General features: G+C 40.2%; 1 protein-coding gene across 4 annotated transcripts in view; it reads right to left on the bottom strand.

Annotated features, from left to right (window-relative positions):
* Positions 1–217: 217 nt before the first annotated feature.
* Positions 218–20,784, bottom strand: part of LOC140477191 (uncharacterized) — a 51,530-nt gene continuing 30,963 nt past the window's right edge. For 2 of the 4 annotated variants that reach the window (XM_072570644.1, XM_072570643.1), the window contains 4 exons: positions 13,405–13,549; positions 10,754–10,902; positions 8,952–9,091; positions 220–2,775 (listed from right to left, as the gene is read on the bottom strand). In XM_072570644.1, coding sequence (XP_072426745.1) covers positions 2,675–2,775; positions 8,952–9,091; positions 10,754–10,902; positions 13,405–13,549 — 535 coding nt within the window. In that variant the 3' untranslated portion in view covers positions 220–2,674. Of the gene's footprint in view, positions 2,776–8,951; positions 9,092–10,753; positions 10,903–13,404; positions 13,550–20,784 lie in introns of all 4 variants that reach the window. The other 2 variants (XM_072570646.1, XM_072570645.1) reach the window with 2 other exon arrangements.

Genomic DNA, 20,784 nt, shown 5'->3' on the forward strand with positions numbered 1-20,784 from the left:
CCACCAGCATTTCTCCACAGGGGTCGTTTGACCTCTGGAGACTATTCGCCACCGGAAATATATATATGTACTGATTGTTTTCCCTCCCGCCTGTTCTTTCATACTTCTCAGTCCCCTTTATTTATACAACTATACACTACATATTGATAAAAAAAAGAGGTAATATAAATATTATTTTATCGGTTTATATATAAAAATGGGTTACAAACTTTAACCAGAAAAAGGAAATATATTTTTAAAATCTTTACAATGGCAGTAAAATCTCACATTAATATTAAACAATGAAATTTCAGTTCATTTGATATTTATATGCTATTCCCCTAAGATATTCCAAACAATCTCTTTCACCGTATTCAAGAACAACGCAACGCAAATACCACCTTAACCAATATAATGACAATTTTATATAGTTTTGATATATTTGTTCTCTAACATTTTAAATGTTGTTAAATTTTTAAAAATCTATTAACAAAAATAAGTGGTTATTAAAATAAGTAAACGCTACCACCAACATTCAAAACATACGACTTATTTGCGGTGGTGAATCGACTTCAGTGGCCAATGGCCGGTGGCTAAGCATCCTCGGCAGACAAAGGGCAGTTGCTAATTGTCGGCGGCGAATCTGCTGTGACAAATGGTCCCATCCTTGGCTAACCATTTAACCAGATGTTTAATATGATTGGTTCTGATTTGAATGCACATGGAAATAAAAGGTTCCAAACCAGCTGGAGGCAGACTTTCCATGGTGTATGCCCTCCTGGTTACTGATTTACAAGTTCTCTTACTCAAGGTGGGACTCTTTTGCTATCTCATGTCCACATACCAGCAGCATGTACAATGGCTCGCCAGCCCAGATCATGAAGAAAGTTTTAACGGTTTGGTAGAGGCTCAGCTTTGTTTTGCTGTGTGCTGACCTAGAGTCCCTCTGTTCAGGATTTGTCTGGTGTGGGCTGGTATAGCCCAGAGAGGGACTCTGGTGGCTGCATGGTGTTGGTTGGTGAAGCCTGAAGCAGGACTCTTGCTTCCACATAGTGTGGGCTGGTGTAGCCCACAGTGGGCCTCTGGTTCCGGTACAGCATAGGCTGGGAAGCCCAGAGCAGATCATGGGCTGATGAAGCCCATGTGGGCCAGTAGCAGCAGAGAAGGAAACATTGGACTCTCTTTGTCACATTTCTTTATGTTTTTATTTTAAGTTAATATAAATGCCACCTATGCATGGTAATGGTACACACTTTTCATTGTATTTTATATTGAATACACATGACAATAAATGATTATTCAATTCGAGTGAGGGTATGCAATTCTCTTCACTCAAGTGGTGTTCCCCAAGCTCAGTCAGCCTGGCGAGGGTGTACACTTCTGTCAGAATACCCTGCAACTCATAAGCTCGACACGCTGCATTTTCTATTGATAAAGCCAGTTGTACTGCCTATTTGAAATTCGTTTGGATTTCAGCTAGTAGGCAGTTTTGCATGGCTACATCATTGATCCCACATACCAAATGGTCTCTCAGCAGCCTCCACCAGTCACCTTAATTTTGTCAAAAATCCTGATACAGGTTCCCTTAGTTCATGAACTGCTAATTAAAACGCATAATGTCTCACAATTAGAGGAGGCTTGGGGTCGTAATATTCCACAGCTTTGGGCCCCTTACCTAAGGAAAGATATGCCAGCATTGGAGGCAACCCAAAGAGATTTTCTAGACTGATCCTGGGTATGGAGGAGCTGTTTTATGAGAAGAGGTTGAGTGGGTTAGGCCTCAATGGAGCTCAGAAGAACAAGAGGAGACCTTATTGAAACAAATACGCTTCTTAGAGGGCTTCACAGGGGAGAAGCTGAGAAGTTGTCTCCCCTTTGCAACAGTCTAGAACTGCAGGGCATAATCTCAGAGTAAGGGGTTACACATTCAAGAAGAGAGGAGGAGAAATTTCTTCTGAGGGTAGTGAATTTGTGAATTTCTTTACCAGTGGGTTATCACATATATTTAATGGTGAAATTATCAGGTTTTTAGTTAGGAAGGGAATCAAGGGATATGGGAAAAGTAAGACAGTGGAGTTGATTATTATCAGATCAGTCATGATCTCATTGAATGGCAGAACAGATTTGATGGACTGAATAGCCTACATCTGCTCCTGTGTCTTGTGGTCTTACAGTCATTGGCTGCTATCAGCCACTGTAATTGGCAACAAATAAACATTTTACTATACTCATTGAGTATATGTGACAATAAAGGCTATTTTCTAAAGGCTATTCGAAATGTTCAGCTGAGATAAATTTACTGCTGCCTATAACAATCCATCATCAACCATCCACAGCAGAAATTCTACCAAAATGCACAAATGTTCTCAAACATCAATTTATCCAATTGCCAGGATTGAGTTACTCCCTTTTTATTGATGAATCATTTCACTGGACCAAGTGGGAACAAGCTATAATGGATGAAGTGAGGAGCCTGTCTGGGTATGAATGTATATCATCACAACAGCAATACAATGGACAGCAGGGTGAGTAGCACAAATCTTACATTCGAATTTCAATAAACAATGATTTTTCTGTTGGCTGAAGTATTCTTTAAAATTTGTTTATCGGCTACAGCTTAGATTTCCTGCAGCACTTTGTTTTTGGCAGTGAATCCCTTTTATTGTTTCACTTGAATCGCTTTTCCACAGAAACCTCAATGCTCCATGTTCTGATGCAGAGGATGTCTGAAATGTTTCCAAGTCACAATGATAATGCGTGCTGCAAAGGCAGTGCAGGCAACGGCTAGCAGTGTAGCTGGGAATGAAAGAAGACTAGTGTTAGTGTGTCACATTTCCATTATACTATGAATGGCATGCAGAGTGAGGAGAACATGATCACAGTACATAAGCAGTATTGTTTTAAATAGATCATTATTCTTGTGACCTCTGGAGACATGCTGAGGAGATAATCACATGGTAGCTTAATCACTGGATCAGTAATCTAGAGGCCCAGCTGAATGCTTTGGTTAGAATCCTGCCACTCCAAGCAGCTAGAACAAAATAAATCTGGAACAAAAGTTAATACGAACAAGGAACAGAGTAGTCCACTCAGCACTTCATGCTTGCTCCATCATTCAATAAGATCGTGGCTGATTTAAATTCAATTTCAACTCTACATTGCTGCTTATCTCCCATAATCTTTCATCCAGTAAGCTCAGTGATGGTGACCACAAAATACCATCAATTGTCATAAAAACATATCTGGTTTCCTGATGTCTTTCAGGGAAGAAAATCCTTGGCTGACACGTGAATCTGGATCCACAGAAACGTGGTTAACTCTTAACTGTACCCTGGAATGTCTGAACAAGACAATCAAATCAAGGGTAATGTACGATGGGTGATAAATTTTGGCCTTGCCAGTGATTCCCTTGAAATAATTTTTAAAACTTTTTGGGTAGAAACTTCCTCTCCCAAGAACATGGTGGATTGTGTGGCCACTAGTGTCATGGAAATTCCTGCTGCCTTCTTCCACTTTTAACTATCAACGGAGACTCTTAAGTGATCTGTGGCATAAATGGTAGTGCAGGGATAGAGGGTGCTGGTTGTTGAAGCACACCTCCTGACGTTGCTTCTGAACCACCATCTCCACAAGCCACTCTTTCCACATGCACATCTTCCCCCCCCGACCAGAAAAAGACCTACTTCTGCCCCTGGACCTCTACCTTACTATGCTGTGCTGACTGTTGGGAAGTGCATTGGAAGAGGCGAACAGTAATGTAAAGCACGGTTGGCTGGATAGAAGGCCACCATGATGGTCTTGAGAAACAGAAAGCTAACTTACTGCTCTCTTTCTCTCCCCCTCAACCTAATTTAAATCCTTTTCAAACCTTTTAACAAGGAATTACAATATTGCAATCCCATTTGGCTTAAAACACAGACTTTATCCGTAGCTGGGATGAGAAGTACCAAAATTACAGATAGTTTTAAGCAATCTCTTCAGAGCTGATTGCATAACCTCTAGAGCTAGTGGGACTTGAACCCAGGCCTCCTGGCTCAGAGATGTGGACATTACCACTGTAATATGGACCAAAATACTTGAAGTGACAATAGAACTGATCAATATTTGGCTACGTATCATGGCCATTTTTACATCTAACTTACTGTCAGTTGGCACATAAGACATGGTAGATGAAGTTTAATTGGCCACGGATATAGTTGCTAGCTTAACCTTTGAGAAAACACATGGATTCAGGGGTTCAAAAATAGTTATAGTCAGTTTATCAGTGCCAACCAGTAGTTAAACTGACAGGGGTAGAAGATTTAAATAAATACAGAGAATGCTAGAGAAACTCAGCAGGCCTGACAGATGCGCGGTAAGAGGAATAGAATTAACAATTTCAGTCCAATATAACTCTTCCTCAGAAGTTCAGAAGAAGTCCTTCTGCATTTAAAACATTAACTGGGCTTCTCTCTCCACAGATGTTGCCAGCCCTGTTGAGTTTATTCAGCATTTTCTATATTCATTTCAGATTTCCAGCATCCGCAGTGTTTTGCGTTTTTATAGGTCGAAGATTGGCTGGCTAACAGGAAGCAGAGAGTAGGTATAAGTGAGTCTTTTTTTCTGTTGGCAGGATGTAATGAGTGGTGTGCTACAGGCAACTGTGTTGGGATCTAAACGTTTCACAATTTATACAATTGCTCAGATAAAAGGACAGAAGATACAGTCACGAATTTTGCTGATGACACAAAAATGGATAAGAAAGTAAGTCGTGAAGACGACAGAAGGAGGTTACAAAAAGTTAAGTGAGTGGGCGATATGGAAAATGGAGTATAATATGCAGGAAAACATGGAAGTTTTTTAGGCAGGAAGAATAAAGAAGAAGCATGTCATCTAACATTTGAGAGATTGCAAGACTCTAAGGTGCAGAGGAATCTGAGTGCACTCTGCATGTATCACAAATAGCTGCTCAAGAGGTACAGCAAACTCATTAGGCAAACTCATAGAATGGTGTCATGAAGAAAACTGAATTCAAAAGTAAGGAGGTTAAGCAGTTCACTTCACCTAACAAAGGAGCAGCGCTCTGAAAACTTGTGATTTCAAATAAACATTTTGGATGATAACCTGGTGTTGTGTGACTTCTGACTTTGTCCATCCCAGTCCAAGACCAGTATCTCCACATCATCAGTTATACAGGGCACTAATGAAACTGCATCTGGAGTACAATGCACAGTACTGGTCACCTTATTTAAGGAGGGAGTTAAATGCATTAGAGACAGTTCAGAGAAGGTTTACTACGTTAATATCTGGAATGAGTGGGTTGTCTTATGAGACAGATTGGACAAGATAAGCTTGTTTTTGTTATAGTTTAAAAGAGTGAGAGATAACTTTACTGAAACATATATGAACCAGAGGGGTCTTAACAGGATGGATGCGGAGAGGACATTTCTTCCTCTGGGAGAATCTAAAACTTGGGGTCACTGTTTAAAAGTCAGGTGTCACCATTACAGATGATGTGTTTTTTTCCTCTCAGACGATCATGAACCTCTGGAATGTTCTTCCTAAAAAGGTCTTGAAAACAGAGTCTTTGAACACTTTTAAGCAGAGATAAAAAGGTGAGGTAGACTGGTCACGCTAAATTGACCCATAGTGATCAACAATATACAGGCTAGGTGGGTTAACTATGGTAAATGTGAGGTTTCAGGGATAGGGTGGGATGCTGGTTGGAGGGTCAATGCAGACTTGAAGCCGAATACCCTCTATCTACACTGTTGGGATTCTATGATTACATGATGAATACATTTTTGTTGAAGGGGTAAAAAGTTATCACATAGGCAGGAATGTGAATCTAAGGTTACACTCAAATCATCCATGATTTTATTAAATGGTGGAACTGGTTTGAGTGGCTGAATGGCCTATTCTTATTCCTGATTTGTGTGTTCATATGTTAAAGAGAGTTCATTATGAAATACCTTGTGTCCACTATCGTAGAAATGTTATAGCAGAGAAAGAGACCATTCAGCCTATTGTGTCTGCACTGGCATTGTGGTTCTATTCTTAAGACAGGATATGGGCACTAAAAAGACAGATGGCCTGTAATTACAGCGGGTCATAAAGCATGCCAATCATGCAAACAGCTTTATCAAGACACTTGGCCACGTCAAGGAAACCTTTTCAGATTTCATGGAGTTATTATAAGGTCAGGGGGAGCAAGAATCCCTGAAACAATGTGAGGTATACTTGGGTGATGCTCTCAGCTCAACTTGTGGAATGTGGACCTCCCCAAAAGTCCTGTAACAGTTGCAAAAGCCTATTTTAGGGATATAAGGATTAACCTATCCCTTTATCATCATAGGGTCTGAACATGTATACACAGGTATCATGAGGAAAGCTAAGGTTTCTTTGGTCCCTCGCTGCAGAATACGATAGAAGTTCTATCTTGCTTCTGGATACCTGATCAGTGTTCCAGCTGTGAACAGAGACTGGATATGACTAGCAGGACTGAGTGTTGTGAGCATCATTCAGGGACATATAATCCTTTGTTCTCTTTTTCCTTATCCTTTATTCTCCTTTTCCTTATTCTTGTACAGGATGTTGACATCACTGGCAAGTCTGATATTTGTCACCCATTTCTATTGCCCTTGAACTGAGTGCCTTCCCAGGCCATTTTAAAGGACAGTTAACAGTCAACTCCACCACTGTGGATATGGAATCACATGTAGGTCAAACCTAGTAAGGATGACAGATTTCCTGTCCTAAAGATCATTAAATGAAAACTTTTTTTTTAAACACCAATTAACAGTGGTTATATGGTTACTATTAAACCAGCTTTTAGTTCAGATCCTAGCTGAATTAGAGCTGACAGCTGGATGCAAGTGATAATATTTTCTGTGGTTACATTTGTGACAGAATGCTTGGATGAAAGTGATCAGTTGTTTTTACAGTGGGTTTAAATAAAGAGATCAGAGATAAGTGGGGACTGTGTAGATTGACTCAGCTTTGAGTGTATAAATGTAGATATGTGGATGTGTAAAACTTTGAATTCAGTTTAAAGTAAGCTGGATAAAAAGAGCCAGTTGATCTTTGGCTTCAAAAGTAAACACAAAGTGGACTCATACAATTTAGCTTCTGTGGCATATTTATAAAATGATAACAAAACTGAATGGAAAGAGATTTTGTTTTGAAAGAGATTTGGAAAGAGATAGCAAATTTTGTTTGTTGTTAATGGATCCTGAATGTTTATCGGTGTACTCTTCATACCCTCGTGACTCTTAGTTAAATTAGTTCAAGAATTTTAGAATCCTTTTAAATCTGCAGTGGAAGCATCACTTTAAAGACAATGCAATTTGGCTTCAAAGGAAATGCAGTCTTGGAGGCAGAAATATAGAATAATTGCTTTTAGAATAGGGGTGGCACGGTGGCTCAGTGGTTAGCACCGTTGCCTCACAGCGCCTGGGTTCAATTCTACCCTCAGGTTACTGTCTGTTTGCACATTCTCTCCGTGTCTGTGCAGGTCAGGTGAATTGGCCATGCTAAATTGCCTGTAGTGTTTGGTGCATTAGTCAGAGGTAAAATGGGTCTATGTAGGTTACTCTTCAGAGGGTCAGTGGGGACTTGTTGGGCCAAAGGGCCTGTTTCCATACTGTAGGGAATCTAATCGAATCCTCTCCATTTGCTAGTGTTACTATTTATTCTCCTTAAGCCTAGGCTCTCAAAACAGTTCATGTATTAGAACACTGCTGCCCTCACAATACAATGTGAACAGGTAAGACATAAACATTTCCTCAGAGCCTGCCACTTGGCAAGGTGATGCAAAATCTGCAGTGGGAGCTTCACTTTAAAGACAATGCAACTTGGCTTCAAAGGAAATACCGTCTTGGAGGCAGAAATATGAAGAATAATTGCTTACAATGGTACAGAGAAGATAGTTGGACATTTGTACTAATTGCTAAAGAGCTGACAAGACCATATACTGAAGGGCACGCAAGATATTTGGGGTTAAAGCTGACACTCTGGTTATCAATTCTGTGGATATTGATAAACCAGGTAACATATACTGTTTCTCTTTCTCCTTCTCATCTCCTCTAAAGGAGGAAGAAATAGCCCAGTTGACAGTACCTCTCAATTTTGCTCACATTTCTTCTGTCACAACCTCACCTGGGGATTCCTGCACCATCCAAATGTACCATTTCAAAACTGTATACAATCCTTCATTGGTAAGTTAGCCTGCCTCACACAAACAAAAGAAATCAAAACCCAACATTGGCTTTGCATTTAGAAGCCACGTCCTGTTGATGATAGGTCAGTGCTGTGAAGTAATGGTTCGAAGAAGGTCACCAAATATTTCTGTCTGTTGTAGTAGAGATAAAGACAGCTTGAAACTTGTCTTATGCCCAATAATAGGATTTACAATTTTTTGAGAGAAGTATTTCCACCAAGTCATTAATTACTGAATAACTTGCTCAATAACTTTGGACAATATCTCACACGTCATTCTGGGCAAGAATATTGGGCAGTTGTTGCACTTCAGCTACTGTCATTGAGAAATGACTCACAGACGTTGTTGGCAAGAAAATATCTGACTTGTTCTGCACATTCTTTTCCTGGACCTTTAGATATTGTAGCCAGGATAAACTTCCATCAGCATAAATATTTACCTTTTAATCGACAAGTCAATGCCATGGAACTGAAGACATCAATTTCTGCATAATAAATTTAACTAGTTCTCTGAGAATAGTAACAAAAATTGAAGTTGTCGAAAAGCTCAGCAGACCTGGCAGCACCTTGTGAGGAAGGGTCACTGGATCCAAAATGTTAACTCTGATTTCTCTTTACAAATGCTGCCAGACCTGCTGAGCTTTTCCAGCAACTTCTGTATTTGTTTCTGATTTAAAGCATGCACAGTTCTTTTGTTTTTTCTCTGAAAATAGTGTTCAGAAGGAAATGAAAGTTAATGCGATATTACCAAGAATTATTTTGTCTGTGACACTTACCAATATAGATGTTGTTTCTGGTGGGAGATATGGCATTGTAATTTTTGTCTAAAGATCCTGATAATGCCACAATAACAACTGGATAGACAGTAAGTGTGTAACGCACATATTGATCAAACACAACATTTTCCAAATAGAACCTGTGGGCAAAAGTAAAAATAGATCATTTATCTGCCTATGCAGTATTGTGGCACACTGCTGGTGGCTGGTGAGTCTTATTACACAAATCTGGGATTGCAGGACATAATGCCAGACTTGGAGATATGTCAGGATGGTGACAATGGCTACTGAAAGAGTAGTGCCAGTATCCTCTTTGCAAAGGTGCAAGTGCTTGGAGCTCATGGATTGTGCCCTGCTGTGCAGTTTGGCTGTGGGCAAGTTGGAGGTCATTGAGAGAAGGTGGTGGATAGAATCCATCAAGAACCCACTTTCGTTTCCATGTGGGGTTTTCCTGGTGGCAAGTTTGTTGGATGAGTTTTGTAAAATTGCAGCTGGAGTATTAATGAGGAGAGTTGGGCAATCAACAAGGACCTTAACAAGTATTAATCATCAGGATAATTTTGAAAAGTGTAAGAGACAGGGGCAAGATGATCCCAATATTGAGATGGACCTTGACAGGCTTCTCTGCCAATCCTACCACATATCTCACCATAGCCCACATAGTTCCCACTCACAAATAAGTTAAAAGAATAGAAAAGATTTGGATTACAACTTGGGAAATTCACCATTTTCACAGGAAGATTAAAATACAAACCTATTTTCTAAATGACACGAGATTGCAGAGCTCTGAGATGCAGTAAGATTTGAGTGTCCTAGTGCACGAGTGTACTTGAAACACAGGTACAGCAACTAATTAAAACGTTTATAGAAAATTATCATTCATCATGAAAAGAATTAAATACAAAAGTTGAGGTTATACTTCAATTATACAGGAACTGATGAGACACCACATCTGAAATATTGAGCACAGTAATGTTTTCCTATTTATGAAAAGATGTAAATGCATTGGAAGAAGTTCAAAAAAGGTTGACCTGGAATGGTGGTAGGTTATCTTATGAGTAAATTTTGGACAGACTAGGCTTGTATTCACTGAAATTTCAAAGACTAATGGTGATGTATCTAAACTAACAAATGATATGGACAAAGTTAACTCTGCAATCTTACTTTAAATCAAACAAAGGGGTTTTTAGCTGAAGATTCAAAACCCGTAAAGGATAATGTTAGCACAAGTATCAGGTGGATCTTCAGAATTCAGTGAGTGACCAGCAACGTGGAATGAACCTCTGAACAGAGCATGGGAGCAAAATGCCTGGTATCTTTTAAGAAGTGGTTAAATGCAGCAATGGAGAAGGTGAAAAGAACATAGGCTTCTTCTGTGCTGAATGCATCTTGACATTAGGAAGTCCTCTGAAGTATTCTGAATCAGCAAAGGTTGTGAAATTTTAATTTCAGAATTATACTAAAAACTATTCATAGCTTTGACCCAAGAACCTGATATAAATGTAGTTGGGCTGTCAGAAAAGCTCTGTGCTTGCCCAATTAGTTAAAAGCCCAGTGTTTGAAACTTCTTCAACCTCAACATTAAATTTATAAATGGAATCCCTACTTGTTCCTCTTCTTCCCAATGCTGAAGTTAATTGTGGCATAACAGAGAGCAGGTTGAAAAGCAATCTTAGGTCTTCCTGCTTTGTAAAGACCAGTGTCAGTAGCATGGTACATCGACCTACAATAACAGAGATTTCCAGCAATGACAATTTTAACACCAGATGGTGAAAACTGATTAAAATTGTAACTGTGCATACCATAAAATGACCTCAAAGGCCAGGATAGAGAGTGAAACTGTACCAGAGGTCACATTTGAAATACATCCACTATAAGTTAATACGACAGCAAAGTTGATCAGTGTTGCTATGGTTGTCCATGTCGCATAAACAGCCAGTCCATTCTGTATCTACAAATTAGGTAATAGACATTCATTGAAAGGAGTCAGTCTCAGTAAAACAATTAAATCTTTTCCATAAGACCAGCTGAACTGGAAAACAAAACGCTCTTCTCTGTGATATTAAAATGCTTAAGGTAAAATTGAAACTTGTATCCTGAATGCAACCACTTTTAATGTCTGTCAAACATACACTGTTGTATATATACTTTGCTTTTCACCTTTAAGGATTCCATGTGCACTATGTATACAATGTTGAGACTTTGCTTGATAGTTGACCTGCACTGAGTTGCAAGTTGCACACACAGAGAAATCTGTCAGTTTGTGACGGTGTCTGCTTCATAACTCAATATATGTTTTATTGTTTAAAACAAACTAACCCATGATATGAGCACTGCTGCCTCAAAGCATCAGGGTCCTAGGTTCGATTCCAGCCTTGGGTGACTGTCTGTGTGGAGTTTGCACATCCTCCCCATGTCTGTGTGGGTTTCCTCTGGGTGCTCCGGATTCCTCCCACAGTCCAAATATGTGCAGGCCAGGTGAACTGGCCATGTTAAATTACCCATAGTGTTAGATGCATTAGTCAGAGGGGAATGGGACTGGGTGGATTATTCTTTGGAGGGTCGGTGTGGATTTGTTGGGCCGAATGGCCTGTTTCTGCACTGCAGGTAATCTAACCTAATCTAAAAAAGTTAAGGTATCCCTGATGACCAACTGATTATTAGACCATTATAAATAATATCACAAACAACAGCCATGAAATTAATTGCCAGTAATGCCATGGCAGATAAACTCATCACATGGGGTTTTTGCGCAATCCCTTTGTTCTTTGTATGGACATTAATCATTTAAAAGAAACAGATTAATGACTATGTTAAAGTAATGAATGGCAGAATTTCACATAAATATGGTAAGCATTTGCTATTGATGGCAGTAATTTGCAGGTTGAAAGAATCCCATCAAAGCACTTTCTCCCTTCAATGAAGTCAGGCTGTTGGCGGGCCCCTTATGAAAGGAATTCAAAGCTGCCTTGCAATTAAATCTGATCACATATACTGGGAATGAGTTATATAGCCTCATACAGCACGGAAACAGACGCTTCAGTTCAACTCATCCACGCCGACAGGATATCCCAATCTGACCTAGTCCCATTAGCCAGCATTTGACCCATATCCTTCTCATCCCTTCCTATTCATAGACCTATCCACACACCTTTTAAATGTTGTGATTGGATTTTTGAGATTTCTGGATTCACAACAGTGTTTCCAAGCCCCTTAGCCACCTTCAGGCTAAAATCCCAGTCGAAGTGTCTGCCAAGCCTAACATATGCTATCATATCTACTGCTTTGAGTTTCTTTTCACATCCTGAATATTGACGTATGAACATTTTTCAATTCAATACCTCTCTAGGTCATTTTTTAAGAAAATAACCATGAATTTCCACTGCAGTGCCCTAATTACCCTAAGGCATGTCACACCAGCTCCCAGCTTGATATTTTAACAGCTGAGATAGTAATGCTTCATTTATTTTTCTCAGCATCTCTCCAATATTGAATAACATATATCTTATCGATTCTAACACTTATCCAATCACTGCCTCAAACTCTCTCTTACCCTGCTGTAATCCCTCCATTGCTGTTGGCTGTACTTCCAGATGCCTACGTCCTCCCAAGCTTGGGAATTCAAGCCTATTCATTCCCTCATCAGTATTAAGGGCCCAAACACACCTTCCAGTCAATCTAGTCTACGTCATTCACTACTCACAATGTGGTGTCCTTTACATTGAGGAGACAAAGCTTAGACTGGATGACCGCTTTGTAGAACACTTATGATCTGTCCACAAAAAAGACCCTGAACGTCCTGTTACCTGCCACTTCAACACAACTTTGTTCCCTGGCCAACATCCCTGTCTCAGGATTGTTGCAGTGCTCTAGTGAAACTCAGCACAAGCTGGAAGAACAGCGCCTCATTTTCTGCTTTGGAACTCTACACCCTAATGGACTCAATATTGAGTTCAACAATTTTAGGGCTTGAGCCACTTTCTCCCATGTCTTTAACCCAACCCCCCACATCCCAGGCTTTGTTATCACATATAATGCTATTACATGTAAATCATTGTTAGCCACTAGGAGTCCCCTGCCATTCTTCTAGGCTGACCGTTATCTACTCCTTTATCTGCCTAACTGTTTTGGTCTCTCTTTGGGTTCTATCTCCACCCATTATTTACTCCTTACCCTTGTATCTTCTTCATAAAAACCAACTTTTTTCCTAGCTACCATTAGTTCTGAGAAAGGGTCACCGGACCCGAAATGTTAACCATGATTTCTCTCCACAGATGCTGCCTGAGTTTGTGAAGAGAGAAATACTTTATATTTCAAGTACAGCATGACTCTTTTTCCGAACTCAGCTGATCCGGTTATTTCTCGCACAGATATATTGAACCAATAATAAGCATTTTTCCATTCCATCTTAATAAACTTTGTCTTTTCAAATTGATGTGCCATAAACACATACCAGTATTCTGACAAGCCACATATCAATCTTTCGATACTTTTGCATCCATGGGAGCTGAGTATGTAGGGCACGATAAGTAAAGAATAAAGCCACGTAATTGGTGAAAGCAATCAAAGCAAGGAAAGCGAGTGCAGGAATAATGTACCTGAAATAAAGGGAAAAAAATCAGATCAAACACTGATATGGAAAGCTGCTGAGGAAAATGAAACTCAACGGGAGAATTAACATTTACATAGTCGGTGCAACTTTTTTTTTAGAAGCAGGTCGACATTCACCCTGTTTGTTTATAATAGCGACACTGCTATACTTAATATTGGGTCTGTTCCATACACAAATGGGTTCCAATTCTCCTGCTTCACTTTTTATGAAAAGGAAGAAGGAAGGAGTCTGCCTCCTCTACATATTTAAACTTGAATCTTCTGCTCTGAAGACCATATTGCTTAAAGTTCAAATTCATAGTTGTGGATTGGGATATAAGTTAAACTTGTACATGAAAAAGACCTACAGCAATCTTCCTTTTTGAAAAATTGAACCTCATACAAGAAATTAAGTTAGTAGTTTACTCTTAGCTGATGATTCAACTGTTTTACATTACTTTCTAAAAACTCTGTCCTTCCTGGCATATGGTCCCACAAGATCTAGTTTCCCATTATCGCTGTCAAAGTTAGACTCCAAATACTGAGTCCAGTTTTGGGCAGCATGCTTTATGAAAAATGCCTCAATTTTCAAAGTCTGTGGAAGAGACAAATTGGAATATCATTAGCGATGAGTAGCTTCAGTCATGTGGGAAGACTAAAGTTGTGATTAACCTTCCCTGCACTAAGACAGACAAACACTGATTTCAAAAGGTGCTCAAAGTTTTCAGGGGGTCAATAAATAGTATATAGGACAAAACTGTTTCTATTGGCAAGTGGGTTGGTAACCAGAAAAGACAGATGTAAAGAAACTGGCAGACGGAACTAAGAGAGGTATTTATTTTTCCCTTTCAGAATTGTTACCAAAGGTGTGCTATGGATCCTCCATTCCTTCAAGGTCTGGCTCATTTTATGCAGTCACTTTTTTGTCTGTTTCAATATACCAATAATAAATTAAAAGCAGTGTTGGAAATACTCAGCGGTCTGGTGGCACCATCAAAGAGGAAAACAAAGTTAACATTTTAAATTGACTCTGACGTAGAATGTTTTCTTTATTTATTTGTGGGATGTGGGCGTTGCTGGCTAGCCAGCATTTATTACCCGTCCCAAGTTTCCCATGAGCGGGTGGTAGTGAACTGCCTTCTTGAACTGCTGCAGTCCACCTGTTGTGGTTTCATACATAATGTCGCTTGGGAGGGAGTTCCAGGATTTTGACCCAGCGACAATGAAGGTACGGCGATATATTTCTAAGGCTGATGAGTGGCTTGGAGGGGAACTTTCAGTTGGCAGTGTTCCCATATATCAGCTGCCTTGCCCTTTTAGATAGTGTCATGTGTTTGGAAGGTGTTGTCTGAGGATCTCTGGTGATTTTCTGTCGTGCTTCTTGTAAATAGTAACATACTGCTGTTACTGAGCATCGGTGGTGAAGGGAGTGAATGTTTGAGGAAGTGGTGTCAATGAAGCGGGTTGATTTGTCCTGCTTGGTGTCCAGCTTTTTGAGTGTTGTTGGAGCTGTGCTCATACTGGCAAAGGGGTAGGATACCATCACACTCCTGATTCTGCCTTGTAGATGATGGATACGCTTTGGGAGATCAGGAGGTACGTCACTCGCCTCAGCTTCCGAACTGCTCTTGTAGCCACTGTGGCAGGTTTATGTGGCAGGTCCAGTTGAGTTTCTTGTCAATGGTAACACCAAGGATCTTGGTAGTGGGGATTTCAGTGATGGTAGCACCATTGAATGTCATGGACTGATGGTTAGATTGTTTCTTATTGCTGATGGTCATAGCCTGGCATTTGTGTGGCATGTATGTTATTTGCTACTTTTCAGTCCAAGTCTGGATATTATCCAGACCTTGTTGCTTTTGAACATTGTTATGACACGGGGTAAACTCTCCTGCTTAAGGTAAACCAGCAACACAGAAAAGATTTATCCTGTGCAGCAATCTGTGAAAATTCGAGAGGCCAAGATCTATTTAAAGTAAAAATTAACAAATTTATTTCTTAAAGTAGAACAGAGAATAATTAACTAACAACTATTTACAACTCCTTCCTCTAACCTATCTTTTACCTTCCCTTCTCTAATACTAGTCCAATAAAATCCCCGATTACGAGTTACAAAACAAAACTTCTTATCTCAAAACTAGGCAGCTTTCGGTTCTTCTCTGTATTTTGGTCTTCTTTTCTTCTTGGGGATTCTGCTTCATAGGTTACTGATTGATAACGGTACCTTTAAGACAGCTATTTTTCTGGACAGTGTACAGATATCATTGGCTTGGCAGTTCTCCTCTCAACTGTTCAAATTTCCCAAGTCTTATACTCCCAGAACATGGGATTGTGTCATTGGCTTTTAAGATTGTCAATATACTAAATTCAAACTTGATTGGAATTTGGGTTTTTTGGGGTATAATTTAAACTGACTGGCTGAATTTGAATTTGTATTTTATTGTCTCATAGCAACTCAGCAAGTGCTATCAGTTCTGAACCAAATGTTACATTGTATTTTATTGAGAACACTTGGTGCTATCACTGCTAGCTTTTAACTCTTTAAAGGTACAGTACGCCCACATCTTCATAACAACATGGACTGACTGCCTTGGTATCTGAGGAATCACAAATGGCGCTGAACATTGCGCAATAATCAGCAAACATTCCCACTTTTGACCTTATGATGGCGGGAAGGTCATTGATGAGTAGCTGGGGACACTGCCCTAGGCCATAAGATCATAAGACATAGGAACAGAAATTAGACCATTCAGCCCATCAAGTCTGCTCTGCCATTCAATCATGGCTGATAAGTTTCTCAATCACATTCTCCTGCTTAGAACATAGAACATTACAGTGCAGTGCAGGCCCTTTGGCCCTTGATGTTGCACTGACCTGTGAAACCAATCTGAAGCCCATTTAACTTACACTATTCCATTATCATCCATATATTTATCCAATGACCATTTAAATGCTCTTTAAGCTGGCAAGTCTACTACTGCTGCAAGCAGGGCATACCATGTCCTTACTACTCTCTGAGTAAAGAAACTACATATGACATCTATCCTATATCTATCACCCCTCAACTTAAAGCTATGTCCCCTCATGCTAGCCATCACCATCTGAGGAAAAAGGCTCTCACTGTCCACCCTATCTAATCCTCTGATCATCTTGTATGTCTCTATTAAGTCACCTCTTAACATTCTTCTCTCTAATGAAAACAGCCTCAAGTCCCTCAGCCTTTCCTCATAAGGCCTTCCCTCCATACCAGGCAATTTCCTGGTAAAGCTCCTCTGAACCCTTTCCAATTCTTCCACATTCTCCCTATAATTTGGCAACCACAACCGTATGCAATACTCCAAGTGTGGCTGCACCAGCGTTTTGTACAGCTGCAACATGACCTCATGGCTCCGAAACTCAATCCCTCTACCAAAGAAACATGACATACCATACACCTTCCTAACAACCCTATCAACTGGGTGGCAACTTTCATGGATCTATGCACATGGACACTGAGATCTCTTTTGCCCAGTACTCTGTATTTCTTCCAAAAATGAATCACATCACACATTTCAGCATTAAACTCCATTTGCCACCTCTCAGCCCAGCTTTTCTATGGCCCTCTGTAACCTGCAACATTTTTCCACTTTACTGAAGTCCACATACACTACATCAATTGCTTTACCCTCATCCACCTGCTTGGTCACTTTCTCAAAGAACTCAATAAGGTTTATGAGGCATGACTTACCCATCACAAAACCATGTTAACTATCCCTAATCAAATTATTCCTTTCTAGATTATTATAAATCCTATCTCTTGTAACCTTTTCCAATACTTTACCCACAAGTGAAGTAAGGCTCACTGGTCTATAATTACCTGGATCATCTCTACTGCCCTTCTTGAACAAGGGGACAACATTTGCAATCCTCCAGTCTTCTGGCACTATTCCTGTAGACAATGATGACATAAGGATCAAAGCCGAAGGCTGTGCAATATCCTTCCTAGACTACCACAGAATCCTAGGATAAATCCTATCCAGCCCAGGGGACTTATTTTTTTCACACTTTCCAAAATTGCTAACACCTCTTTTTGCGAACGTCAATCCGGTCTAGTCAAATAGCCTGTATCTCAGTATTCTCCTCAACAATGCTGTCTTTTTCCTGTGTGAATATTGGCAAAAAATATTCACATAGTGCCTCTTTTATCTTCTCGGACTCAACGCACAACTTCCCACTACTGTCCATTACTGGCTCTAATCTTACTCCAGTCATTCTTTTATTCCTGACATACCAATAGAAAGCTTTAGGGTTTTCCTTGATCCTATCTACCAAAGATTCTCATGTCCCCTCCTGGCTCTTCTTCTGGCTCTTCTTCCTCCGCATAACTCTTGATCTGCTTGACACTCAAGAACTTATCTATCTCAGTCTTAAATATACTCAATGATCTGGCCTCCACAGCCTTCTGTGGCAATGAATTTCATAGATTCACCACTCTCTGGGTGATAATGTTTCTCTTTATCTCCGTTCTAAAAGGTCTTCCCTTTACTCTAAGGCTGTACCCTCGAGTCCTATTCTCTCCTAACAATGGACACATCTTCCTAACATCTACTCTGTCCAGGCCATTCAGGATTCTGTATGTTTCAATTAGATCTCTCCTTATCCATCAAGTATACACCTAAGTCCTCAAATATCATTCGCATGTTAAGCTTTTCATTCCTGGGACCATCTCGTGAACCTCCTCTGAACATGCTCCAGGGCCAGTACATCCTTCCTGAGATATGCGTACAATACACCAAATGTGGTTTGATCAGAGCCTCAGAAGTACATCCCTGCTTTTATATTCTAGTCCTCTCAAAGTAAATGCCATAATTACATTTGCCTTCCTAAGTACTGACTCAGCCTGCAAGTTTACCTTGAGAGAATCCTGGACTAGAACTCCCAAGTCTCGTTGCACTTCAGACTACTGAATTTTCTTCCCAGTTAGAAAATAGTCCATGTCTCTACTCTTCCTACCAAAGTGCATGACCTCATACTTTCCCACATTGTACTCCATCTGCCACTTCTTTGCACACTCTCCTAAACTGTCCAATTCCTTCTGCAGCCTCCTCACCTATATGTCCCTCTACCTATCTTTGTATTGTCTGCAAACTTAGCCAAAATGCCCTCAGTTCCTTCATCTAGATCATTAATGTATGGAGTGAAAAATTGTGGTCCCAACACTGAGCCTTGTGGAACACCACTTGTCACCAGCTGCCATCCTGAAAAGGGCCCTTTAATCCCCACTCTCTGCTTTCTGCCAGTCAAGCCTCTATCCATGCTAGCACCTTGCCTCTGATACCATAGGCTCTTACCTTACTCAGTAGCCTCCTGTGTGGCACCTTGTCAAAGGCCTTCTTGAAGTCCATGTCGGTAACATCCATCAGCTCTCCTTGATCTAACCTGCTTGTTCCTGCCTCAAAGAATTCTCAAAGATTTGTCAGGCATGACCTCTCCTTGATGAAACCATGTTAACTTTGCTCTATTCTACCATACATTTCCAAGTATTCAGAAATCTCAACCTTCACAATAGATTCTAGGATCTTATCTACAACCGAGGTTAGGCTAATCGGTCTGTAATTTTCCCTCTTTTGCCATACTCCCTTTTTAAACAGAGGTGTCACATTAGTGATTTTACAGATCTCTGGGACCCTTTCTGATTCTACTGATTCCTGAAAGATCATCACTAATGCGTCCAATATCTCTTCAGCTATTTCCCTTCGAACTCTGGGTGTAGTCCATCTGGTCCAGATGACTTATCCATCTTCAGGCCATTCAGTTTTTCTAGCATCATCTCCTTGGTGATGGCCACCATACTCAGCTCTGCCCCCTCACGTTCTTGAATTTTTGGGATATTACTCATGTCTTCTACCGTGAAGACTGATGCAAAGTAATTGTTCAGTTCCTTAGTCATTTTCTTGTTCCTCACTACTATATCTCCAGCATCATTTTCCAGTGGCCCAAAGTCCACTTTTGCCTCACTTCTGCTCTTTATATGTCTAAACAAACTCTTCCTTTATATTACTGGTTAGCTTACTCTCATATTTAATCTTCTCCCTCCTTACTTATTTTTTTGATGCCCTCTGATGGTCTTTGTCAGCTTCCCAATCCTCTGGTTTCCCACTGCCCTTCACCACATTATATGCTTTCTCAATCACTTTTATGCTTTCCCTGACTTCCCTAGTCAGTCTTGGTTGCCTCATCCTCCCTGTTCCATGCTTCTTTTTCTGAGGGATGAATCTCTGCTGTGTCTCCTGAATTGCTCCCAGAAACTCCTGTCATTGCTGTTCCACTGTCTCTCCGGCTGGCTCCTCTCCCAATCAGTTCTATCCATCTCCTCCCTCATGCCTCTGTAGTTGCCTTTATTCAGCTGCAACGCCATTACCTCTGATTTTATCTTCTCCCTCTCAAATTGCAGAGTAAATTCAATCACATTATAATCACTGCCTCAAAGGGTTCCTTCTCCTTAAGCTCCTTTATCAAGTCTAACTCATTGCACAACACTAAATCCAGTATTGCCTGTTCCCTAGTGGGCTCCACCACAAGCTGTTCCAAAAAGCCATCTCGCAGTCATTCCACAAATTCCTTTCCTTGCAATCCACTACCAACCTGATTTTTCCAGTCCACCTGCATATTGAAAGCCCCTATGATCACTGTAACTTTGCCTTTCCCAATCATCATTTCTGTCTTCTGGTGTACCTTATGCCCCAGCTCCTGACTACTGTTTGGAGACCCGTACGTAACCCCAACTATGTTTTTTTTTTTCACTTTTGCAGTTCCTAAATTCTCCCCACACAGATTCTACACCATCTGACTGTACTTTATTTCTTATTATTGATTTAATATCATTTCTTACTAACAGGGCAACCCCATCTCCACTGCCCACCTACCTATCTTCTCAATAGGATGCATATCCTTGTATATACAGCTCCCAATCCTGATACCCTTGCAGTCACGTCTCCATGATGCCCATCCCATGTTACACCTGCCAATTTTGATCTGTGCCAACAAGCTCATTTACTTTATTCCTTAAACTGCGTGCATTCAGATCTAAAACCTTCAGTCATATATTAATCATCACTCTTCTCATTGTTATTCGTTTGTCCAGTGTACTTGAAGTTTGATTGCTAACCATTTCCATACACTTTGTCCTATTTGTGTCAGTGCTGAAGATTTTAATAACTTCTCCTGACTTCAAGCTTTCTAATTTCTTCTGTAAATGAGCACT

Source organism: Chiloscyllium punctatum, chromosome 5 (genome assembly GCF_047496795.1).
Source record: "Chiloscyllium punctatum isolate Juve2018m chromosome 5, sChiPun1.3, whole genome shotgun sequence".
NCBI lineage: Eukaryota > Metazoa > Chordata > Chondrichthyes > Orectolobiformes > Hemiscylliidae > Chiloscyllium > Chiloscyllium punctatum.